Source organism: Rhamphochromis longiceps, linkage group LG11 (genome assembly GCF_057381845.1).
Source record: "Rhamphochromis longiceps isolate RC_006_pf linkage group LG11, R_longiceps_female_GT1.1, whole genome shotgun sequence".
Lineage (NCBI taxonomy): Eukaryota > Metazoa > Chordata > Actinopteri > Cichliformes > Cichlidae > Rhamphochromis > Rhamphochromis longiceps.
The window spans coordinates 20,860,805-20,871,924 of NC_140567.1; the positions used below are offsets into that span (position 1 = coordinate 20,860,805).

Consider the following 11,120-nt stretch of genomic DNA (forward strand, 5'->3'; position numbering starts at 1 on the left):
AAGAAAAAGGGGCCCGTGCAATAAAAGCAATTTAAAATAAAAGTGAAAATACACAACAGTAGCAAAGATCAAGTGAAATCAAGTGAAACCAGGAAATGTTCTGATTGATGTGCATCTTAAGAAAACATTTAAAGAGGTCGCCAACAGTGCTGACCTCATTTCAGGATCAGATAAGTGTCCTCTGCCCAAGGACCTCACCTACAAGCACGCCATTATATAGCTGTGTTATGTTACATATATACCAGATCTTAGAAGTCACTAAATCCTAAAATCAGTTCTAAAACAAGCTATTTGTCATATTCGGTGACCTTTGTTTCATCATTTTAGGTTTTTAAAGTAATAATTACCTGTGATCTGAGAAAGTGGGGCGGAAAATAAAACACATTATTTCCTTCTTAAATACGCGCAAGTCCAAAGCAGATATTGACACAAAATCAAGTAACACACAAAAATTTATTTATAAAGCACATTTAAAACCAAAGTGCTTTACAGTGAAAAGAAAGCGAAAAAAAAGAAAGACTTCCTCTCGAAACGTTCACACTATCTGCACAAAATAACAAAAAGCGCCCCTCCATCTGCGGCCCTAAAGATCAACAGTTACTGAATACGTGATGAAAGTACAAACACCTTAAAAGTAAATAAATCTGCTCAGTTGCTTTATTTTACTGACGAGTGTCTGTGTCATTTTTCATAAACAGCAGAAAACAGCTGCAAAGGCAGCTGATTTTTTACAAGATTTTAGGATCGCGCAGAACAATAAAAAGTTCTTTACACACAATATATCCAAATACCTTGTTCTTACTTTATGTTTCTTTATACACTATATATCTTTAAATTGCTATCAATAATCAGTTATTATAATTATATTTACACATATAAATTATTTGTTCCCATTAAAACTATTACATCTTACAGACTGCATTGCATGCTTCACTTATTTTCTACTTTGTAGCAAACATAAAATAACCCTTGCTTCTCGGATTCTTTTGTGCATGTTGTATCGGGGTAGTAATACATTTACACAGGATACAGAGCAAAACACACAGAGAACTGTTTATTTAAAAGTATAACTATGTGCTGATTCACAAACACCATAAAAAACATATAATGCTAAAATGCATTAAACAGCAAGCAGTTAAATCAGTGTTTACAAATGGCTAAAAATACAAATACTGAGATTTTTTGAAAGTTTAAATTTCAGGAAAGTTTGAGGAATTCTGTCAGCTCGTCTGCTCAAGGATCCGGGGAGCAAAAATCTCTGTGTTATCGTAAAAGTCAGAGACGTAAAATCAAACTAGGAGTTGATGACAAGCACTGGAGTCCAGCGGCACCGAGCTCACACCTGTATTATGTTTCTCCACGAATATTCTTGTTAAAAAATTATTAATGTTCAGAATTATGGTTTGCATCTCATTAAAAAAACAACTACTGTACGTTTACCTTTTTGCAAAAATCAAAGACAGCTTACAAACACACTTTTTTCTTTTTTTACTGAATACAGATGTGGCCGCTGCTTTCATATGATCCAGAAGTAAACAGGGGTTGCAACTTGTGACTATTCAAAAAGAAAAATAATACATACAAGTTATACTTGAGCAGCAGTGCATGACAAATACAGGCTTTCACAGTCGTTGTTTGTTGCATGCTGAGGAGCATATGACACTGACAGGAAAGTTAAATGTAGGTCGTTCGCGGGTTTCCATCTGTCACTAAAATTCAGTCTCCCTGTTTCAGCAGTACGGTGGGCTGCAGAGAAAAATGATGAAGATTATTATTATTATTATTATTATTTATAAAATATCTTGTTTTTGCTACAACTATCTTGGAGTATGTAAAAAAAAAAAGACATACCAAAGTGTTGAAATGTTCTCTGCACACAGCTTTGCTCAACCAGTAGATCAAGAATATGGCAATCAAATTTTCAACAACCAGCAGGGTCATTATCAGCACGCTGATTCCTTGAGCCACCTGTAAAGCAAATCAAAAGCAGGTCGAAGTAGTTCAACTTAACTTGGAATTAAAAAGAAAAAGCAAACCAAACAAAACGAGAGTGACTGTAAGCCGCAGCTTACCTTGGCATCGGTAGGATGATAAGGAAAGAAGACCAAGGCGAGAGAAAATGCTGCAACTGACCAGAAGAAGCTGATAATGTTCAGAGAGAACGACAACTTTGTCTGAAAGATTAAAAAACACATTTCATTAGAAGCATCAACCGCACCAGTGCTACCAATGTGGGTTTAGCGTGTTCCCCATTTAGGACAACAGTCTGAGTTCGAAAGAAGAACTTTTTAAAGAAGCTCTCCGTTCAGGTTCAAGTGAATGTTACATATCTATAACTCAACGCATCTGTGTAAAACCATAAAAACTGTTTCCTGACATAATGAAGTAATGATAATTAATACATGCATAATAATATATTTTTTCCCCTGATCAAGGCAATAGTCACTGTTATGTCATAATTTTTATGCCAAATTGTATGTAATCAGCAGAATTTTTTTTTCTATGAAAAGTAATTTCACATGAAAACAAAACCTTAATTTTAAATCAAATTACTCACCACATGCATGTTTGGAAATTTTCCTGCAGCAAAGGACAGCATACCACAGACCACAAACTGCAATAATAATACACATAAATTGTTGAAAGCATGAAAAAAATTCTTTCCAAATAACAAAAAGTTTTAGCAATTTGCTTAAATCCCCCCAAAACAAAGCATTTTTGTTTGTTTTTACCAGAATACTCGGTAGAGTGTAGAGGAGCACGCTTGGACTGTTTTTTTGAACCAGTCCAAGTGTGAAAAGAAACACACCAGCGATGGCTTGAGCTGCCTGATAAAAAAGAGAAATCATACTAATAAGCAGAAAATAGTGTGCATAATGTATAAACAAGCAGGGAATTATTTGGATAAAATGCAAATTATTTCTTTACACTTATTTAATGCACGGCCGCCTGCCTTTCCATCCGCTTAGAAGGAAGTTTAAACTTACTCCCATAGGTGTAGGTTTCCCCTTAATAACAAAGACCTTGTAGGAGTCTCTGAAGACACAGTGGAATTTCTCTGGCATCAGCTGACCATCTCGGAGATCCCTGAGACTTCCAATTGGAATGGTGATGATCATTGATTCATCACATACGAATGTCTTCCTCATTCTCCTGTGAACGAGATGAAAACTCTTTTAAGCACCTTGTAGCAGTTGCTGAGGTGATCTCTGCAAAACACGCAATACCTTTTTTCTTCTTCTCCTCTGAAGTTGATTCAGACTTGAATTTCTCTTCTTTGGCTCTTCTTTGAGTTTGACAAGGAAATGACCTGACGCATCAGTTGTCTTTGTTTCTGAAATCCCCCCCCCCCCCCCCCCCCCCACGCCACAAACACACATGCACACCTCCCATCCCCCTTCTTTCACACCCACAAAAGGCTTGCATGCAAACTTCGGCCAAGATTTAAAGCTGACCTAACGTAAAATCTAATATTTCAATGAACATTGTTTTTAAAAAATCCTTCACAAATCATGTTTAGGAATAAGAATAAAACACTTGATAGAACATATGTTAGTGAGGCACGGAAACTTGAGGAAATTATTATGGCAGATTTTTTTTTTTCAGAGGGAGGAAGTTGAAGGGCACGATGACCTCATCTGTGAGCTGCAGGGAAGTTGAATTCATGCCTAAAGAGAAAGACTCATGAGCGAGACAGATGCAGACTGTGAATTAGAGACTGCTCAAGCCCAACGGGGTAAGACTCTCGATCTTCTCTACTACACTGAAAAAAATCGTTGCTAAAATATATATATTTGCATTTGTGCACATCCATCTGTACATATTTGTAGATTTGATTTTTCATGTTAGAAAAAAATAATTTTAAAAATCATTAAAGCCTATGTGGATTACAGCTGCTGTCACAATCCACTTTTTGTCGTTTTTACTCTCACTCGGTTTGATGATAACTAACATTATTTTTTGTCGTTTTTTGGCCTGTAAATGTGTGACTCTTTAAACGGCTATAAATCTAACACATAATATCTTTCACTTTTGAATTTTCTTGCTGTCTCTTGAAACAAATTCAGTAAAACAGTATCGTGTGTTGTATCCACCATATATGGCAAAGAAGTAGCAATAGTATATGCAACTGTCTCCTGAATGCAGCACAATAACTATAAATAATCACCTCACGGTGTTAGAAAAAGTTCAAGGAAACCTTCGTTCTTACTTTTTAAAATCCTGCTGAAAGATTTTTTTCAGATAATTTAAGTATTGTGGTTGAAGTAAGCATTACGGCAACATTTCTTTCATATGTGTTATCATCCGTCCCTTGTAGTGGACATCAGGTCTTGTTTGCTCGCAGGCTGATGTGATGTAATGATATTCTTCCATTTTTCTGTGCATTTCTTTCTATTTCATTAATATTAAAACTGTTAAATCCTGGAATACTGTTATTATAACAAAGAACTCCTCATAGTCAAACGTTTTTTCCATTCTGTGCATGTAAATACTCCCCTAAACCTGGGTTTAACAATGATCACGGATGGCATTACAGAGGACTGAGCGAGAAAGGATCTTACTAGGACCTGTAGAAGGGGAGTCGGACTCAGTGCTGTCAGGAGATGAGGTGGAGGAGGCCAGATTGAAGGGTTTTGAGGGCCCTGAACAGGAGCAAAATGATGACACTCTATTATGGATAGGAAGCATTGTGTAAGTTAGGACTCGGAAGTTGTGGGATTGTGTTTCTCAGCGGCCGTACAGGACACCGACCTGTGAAGGGACTCATCCTTCGGTGGTCTCAGCGTTGTGGTCAGGACCTCAGGACCTAATTATTTTCTGTCACTTTGATGGAAGCCTAATCTGTCTTGACCTATATATACTACTAGGAATCACTAAATTTGAGTCATGCGTGAACACAGATATGTTGAAGAGTATTTTCGGTTTTAATGTTGCCTTTGGAGATGAGCACCTCCCTCTGGTCTGGTATGTGCTGACATTTTTTTTTCTAAAACCTAGTTACCTATTTTCTGTCTGATATAATCAGCGCCAGCTGTGGTTATGAGCAATGTTGTTCTGTTTTCATTTTTCATGTTAAAAATAATTCTCTGGTTGAAACTGAATTGATGAAGACAGGAGAGGTAAAGCTTAATGCACTTCTAGTATGAATTATATAAATCAAAAGCTGGTGTGTCTGTGTGAAACAAGGCTTTTCCTTCTCTAGAAATTGTAAGCCCTTTATCAAAGAATACTATACTATACTATACTATACTATAAAACGTGGAAGCTGCCATTCCTGTTATTTTGAAAAGAAAGACCATGTGCTCTTGTTAGCCAGGCCCCACAAATGTGTTATCAATAGAAAGACCAGGATGTCTTCTTGACCACACAGTAGGGCTCATACAGAGTGCATAAAGTGTATTCTCATAGTTATGCCCTCTGCAGAGGACAAAAGGGATTGCTGGATCTTTTACATGCACGGTTACATTACAGTATTATATTTAAAAAAATACCATGTAGCTGTTCTCAAGGCCTTTGCAGTAGTTGCGCCATATAAAAAAAGCACCACACAACATACACAAGTTAACAATTAGCTAAATATGATTTAATTATGCCCCGCGACCCTGAAAAGGATAAGCGGGAGCAAATGGATGGATGGATGATAATGAAAACAATTATCTCTCCAGACCAGAAGCACCATGGCCTGCGCTGATGTTGATATGGACATCCATGATGAGGACGATTGCCACAGAGGTGGACAGAGGGAGCAGCCAGTAGTGCGTTATTATCAGGCCTCTGAAATGATACCAGACAAGAAAGGGCCACTGCATGATCTGATGCAGAAACATCCAGCTGTGTTGGGGGTAAGAGGACTCAAACAACAGTCTTTGTGAAGTGTGAATTTGAGTGATGTGCCACAGAGCGATTGCACGCTGATGGTTGCTAATACCAGCAAAAGGAGAAAATACAATAATACAAACTACTTTGTCAACAAAGATATGAGCAGTCATTAAACCCTATAAGCTCTCATAAATGCCCAAAATTTAATGACCTGCATAACCTCTCACATTGGATTTGTTTTGTCTGCTATTTAAGAATATGCTTCACACTTTGTATGTTGCACATCGAGAAAAAAAAGCAAGGACCAAAGCTGTTTTATTTTCTCACACCTAAATGTATGAATCCTTTTTTCAAACGTTGCATAGACATCCACAGGGGAATTTTTATTTCTTACTTTTTAATTTCATGTTTAAAAACATTTATGAATGTTCATGCAAAGCACATATGATGTGTAGACCTACCCAAAATAACAAGAGCACTCTGAGCAGATGTGGGCAGTAGCAACAGGAAATGCTCGGTGTTTTTGTTGCTTCATGTATAAAAACTGTTTCATATAACCCTTTATAATGTGCTAATTGGTAAAAAGTGTGCACAATTGCTTTTAAAACTAAAGGATAGATAATAAAGTTCACAAACTTATTTATTTAATATTAATACCATCGAACAATTGCTCATAATCAACTTCTTTGCCTTCATTTGCTTATGTAGGCATGTTTATTAGCTCTTTAGAGTAATGACCTACAGTAACTGATTATCATGCATAAGAACAGTTTTCCACATTAAAATTAATTAAGAATGTTTTCTTTAGGAATTCATGAATAAAAAAGGGTTATTGTAAGAGGATCTGAGATTGATCTGTCCTGTTGCTGTGTGAATGTGTCTAGGATTTATTAAGTTACCTGTATTTTACCAGCCACCGAGATACTGTCAATCCATCCAATTTACAAGAGAGATGGGATCATACAAAATGTTTTTATTTTATTGTATAAAATACAACATACGCATCATAAAATACAAAATCTACAGTATAACAAACAATATACTAATATCCACCACAACCACATTAAAAAAAAGTTCATCCACATCTCATTAACTGTTTCCTATAATTCAACAATAGATATACGCGTCAAAGTTTAACCCTTTCTGCAAACTAGTCCATGCCACAGTACGTAGTACGAAAACACAGCTTTCACCAGGTCTGTCAAAACCCTCGGCACATCTAATAGCAAATGTTAGTGGCACATAGCTGGTAACTATTGGTACTTGGACAGAGATGGGTACAAAGTACAAACTGGGAGTTTACCCAGTATCGTTACCTACCATAGAGAATGCGATTCGGAGACTTTGCAATAAATTGTAGAGAAGTGTGGTACGCTGAAACAAGAATCTGTATACCTGAGGAGGTGGCGAGCAGTACAGTACATCTATACTATACTATATCTATACTATCTATAAATCTATACTATAATAAATAGTACATCTATACTATAATAAATCATAGAAAGAAAAGTTGCTTGCACCCATTTTTTCTTAGAAGAAACTGTAAAGTAATTTTGATTCATCAAATAAAAACCTTCGCTCTGAGCTTCCTGGAAAGATTAGCAATGTGCACATTATAAAAAGCTTATCATTTACCCATACACCCAAACACTTGTATGTGTCGAATATAACAGTGGCTAAAATCATCAAACCGCTGTTAGCGAGCTTTTCAGAAGACCATAAACAATGTTTTGTAAATGTTTCTCATAGCTGTCCACAGCACAATACCGTTTTCTGTCCAGGGCACTTATCATGTGAGCACAATAGTTTTCATTTGTAAAGTAATATTGTTGCACCCAGGCGTGCATGGGATAATGATGTTTCTTTTCGTATATGATCATGTGAAAATGAAACTTTTCATGGGACCTGAATAAAAGCTGACGTTTTGTCAGTTTGTTGGTGTGGAGCAGTCCGGTGCATGTAATCCTCCCCGGACTGGAGGTCTCAGCAAATTCACTCCTAGGTCAAACTGTGCAACGCTCAGAGAAATTGCAAAAAACCCAAGAGCCACATCTCAGGCTCTACAGGCCTCAGTTAGCGTGTTAAATGTTAAATGTTTATGACCGTACAGTTTTTAAAAAGCCTAAATTGAATAACTTGTTTGGAAAACGTGCCAAAAGAAAGAATCTTCTCCCTAGAAAGAACACGGCTGCACAGTTTAGGTTTGCAAAATTGGATCTGAAGCAAGCTACAAGACTTCTGGAATCTTTTGGGCATGTGAGACCAAAGCAGAGATGTTTGACAAAATGCACAGCAGCATGTTTGGCAACCCCCCCCCCCCCCCCCCCCCCCCCCAAAAAAAAACAAAAACGCAGCATATTAACTCATTCACTGCCAGCCATTTTCAAATCAGGTAACTCCCCACTGCCAGGGTTTTTGAGCATTTTTACTCATTTTTGAAGAGCCACAGAAAACTGTGTGTTATGATCATATAAACGCTGAACCTACCAAAATGAAGAACAGACTCTCTTCTTTCATCCAAAAAAAAAAAGCTTGTTTCTACCATTTTCCATTCCTTCGTAATCAGCTGTAGAAGAGAGGTGGGTTCCACCAAAAATGCCTGTTTTGACCAAAAAAAGGGAGAAAACGAGCTTTTTGTGAAAAATACATTTCAAGCAGAAAAGTGCCTTTGACACTAATATTTCTTGCTTTGTGACACCTCTAACATATAAAATAGTTTTTCACTTCTATAAAACAGAAATAACACTGAGAAAGGTTATGTTTTATCAAAACAATTTATTTACAAATATATGAAAAAATAAAATTCACTGACAAGCTGCCCGAGGTTGTATTCTAGCCCCTCCCATTGAAAAACGTAATTGACGTCTATAGACGTCAATGGCAGTGAATGAGTTAACAGAAACACCCCATACGAACTGTCAAACATAGAGGGTGGAGGTGTGATGATTTGTGCTTATTTTTGCAGCTACAGGACCTGGGGACTTTACACTCATTGAGGTGACTGTAAACTCCTTTATATATCAAATTATTTTAGAGACAAACATGAGGTCATCTGTCCAACAGCAACAGTTTTGCTGAAAAGCAGCTCATACAACAGGCCAGTAGAAAAGCTGAAAAAACAACCCCAAAAAGAAGATAATCAAGATGGTGCAATAGCCCAATGAAAATCCAGACCACAACTCTAATTGAAATGCCCTGGCTGTGGCAAGAGCTGTATATAAATGAATGCCCACAAACCTCAATGAACCTAAAGCTTTTGTAATGAAAAGTGTGAGGCACAATTCTTCCCCACCAGTGTGAGAGACTGATAAACTATACATACATACAGGAACTTGAAGTTATTGCTGCTAAAAGTGGCTCTAGAAGCTGTTGAATCATGGGGTGTGAAAAAGAAACTGCTGTGAAAAATTAGCCGACTGTGAAAAATCTTTTTCAAATAACTGCATTTGTCATGAAGCGATCCTTATCTTTCTGAGCTTTATATAACAGGTGAATGCATCCCTCTTATGTTAGACTCACAAGCCCCACACAGCACAGTGTAATCTCAAATAGGCCGACCAATAAAACCATGAACTCGCTAAATGCATGAATAAAAATAAGTCCAGGTTCTACAATATCTCTGTCTTTTCACATGCAGTCCATCTGATAAACAGAAATGTGTTACCACAGCTTGTTGGCTTAATCACTTTCCTCCACTACCTCCAGGCCACGGCCACAAGTCTGTGTCAATAAGAAGCCTTTAAAGGTGACAATGAAGAAATCAAGAATTCAGACTTCGTCTATGATGTGATCCATGCTTGAGAACTCACTACAGAATGCTTCCTAATGCGAAATACAGTTGACCTAAATGCTTCTGCAAGGGCCTCAATTCAATTAAACCCCAGGCCCTTTCACGCATTTCATTCCTTCTTAGAAAGGCCGAAAATAAATCTTAAAAAAAGACTGTTGATCTTAATGCCATGTAAATATTAATAATTTTATGTCTCTGTTGCTCCTTCAGTCTTTGCAGATGGTGAGTGGCCTCCTCAGCATCGGAGTGGGAATAGTTTTTGCAGCAACCCAGGAGATCCATGAGTCGCTTTTCTCTCTGTTCAGAGTTTCCCAACTGAGCGGCTCGCTGGTACGTCTCTGCTCAAACAGAAAATTACGTACTAAGTAGAGAAGACTAATTTCTGGTACTTTCTAAACTCTATTTTCCTCCTTTGCAGTTCATAATCGCCGGAATTGTTTCCAACCTGTTGTTCAAATACCCAGCATTGCTTAGTGTGAGTAAAACCCAGCACAAGTCTGACAGATAATACAGCTACAGATGGTGAATGTGATCATTAGTTTAAAGAATACTGTGTTTTTGTTGTTGTTTTTTTACAGGTGTGCCTCACAGTAAACGGCGGCTGCATTATTGTGGCCTTTCTTGCAGTTCTTCTGATAAGCGTCGACCTGGCCAAGTGGGATCCACAAAATGAAGATCATCTGAGGGTAAGACACGTTATAAATATGACAAAACAAAACTGTTCCTTTATAATTTTGTAAAAGAAATGTAATGTTTTTATTTGTTTCTAGCAGATGGAGATACTGGAGCTTTGTGTACTGGGGCTTGAAGTTTCCCTCTCTGCAGTCCTCTGCTTCTGGTTCTCCAAAGAGAAACGTGCAAAAAACAAATAATCAAACTGATGAAATTTACTGAGAAGAAAGTGAGGATAAATAATACTATTCTGTAAATAAAGTGTTTGAATGAAGAGGAATAGGGAACAATATATTTATGCTTAAAAGAAGTTAAGTGATGCAAACCTTTAGTGTTTTCTATAGTCTGAGTGTGGCTTTCAGTTTTGTCTCAATTGTCTATACTGGAGTACAAACCCCCGCTGCACAGCCTGGGCTGTGGTCTGTGTGTAAAGACTGACTCGGACTGAGAACACAGGACTTGTGGTAAACGAGTGTCAGCTTCTCTCATGTGCAGGAAAAACCACCTTTTTTCTACTCAGCCCCTGCATCTCTTTGTTTAACGGTAGTGCTGAGTCTCTTAGTTCACTTCTGTATATTTGCAAGGGTCCCTCTGTGTGTGGTTTTTACACTCATACTTTTTTATCAGTGGAAATATCGGTTGCATGTTTTTGCGTGCACTCACACTTTTGAGATGTTTTCACGCACTGAGCGTTTTGCTCAACTTTGAAGACTTTTGTATGTAAAAGAACAGCTTCCCCCAGTGTAACAACAAATACAACCACGTGTTTAAAACATTTTAATCTTCTGTACAAGGACTGACTGCAAGAGAAGTGCGACAGTACAACATTGTCGGGATT

General features: G+C 37.4%; 2 protein-coding genes across 3 annotated transcripts; one reads left to right on the forward strand and one right to left on the reverse strand.

Annotated features, from left to right (window-relative positions):
* Positions 1-384: 384 nt before the first annotated feature.
* LOC146658989 (uncharacterized) lies at positions 385-3,300 on the reverse strand. The gene is made up of 7 exons (XM_085421810.1): positions 3,228-3,300; positions 2,988-3,153; positions 2,733-2,828; positions 2,558-2,614; positions 2,073-2,174; positions 1,852-1,968; positions 385-1,746 (listed from the first exon to the last, which is right to left on the reverse strand). The coding sequence occupies exons 2-7, from the start codon at positions 3,147-3,149 to the stop codon at positions 1,717-1,719; spliced, it is 564 nt and encodes a 187-aa protein (XP_085277936.1). The 5' UTR covers positions 3,150-3,153; positions 3,228-3,300; the 3' UTR covers positions 385-1,716.
* Positions 3,301-3,581: 281 nt separating this feature from the next.
* Positions 3,582-11,117, forward strand: LOC146658990 (uncharacterized). 2 transcript variants are annotated; one of them, XM_085422785.1, is made up of 6 exons: positions 3,582-3,736; positions 5,667-5,843; positions 9,821-9,940; positions 10,029-10,085; positions 10,189-10,296; positions 10,381-11,117. In XM_085422785.1, exons 2-6 carry the CDS (start codon positions 5,679-5,681, stop codon positions 10,480-10,482), a joined length of 552 nt encoding a protein of 183 aa, XP_085278911.1. In that variant the 5' UTR covers positions 3,582-3,736; positions 5,667-5,678; the 3' UTR covers positions 10,483-11,117. The 2 variants fall into 2 exon arrangements, with proteins under 2 accessions (XP_085278911.1, XP_085278912.1); XM_085422786.1 differs by having other exon boundaries at positions 10,384-11,117.
* Positions 11,118-11,120: the final 3 nt, after the last annotated feature.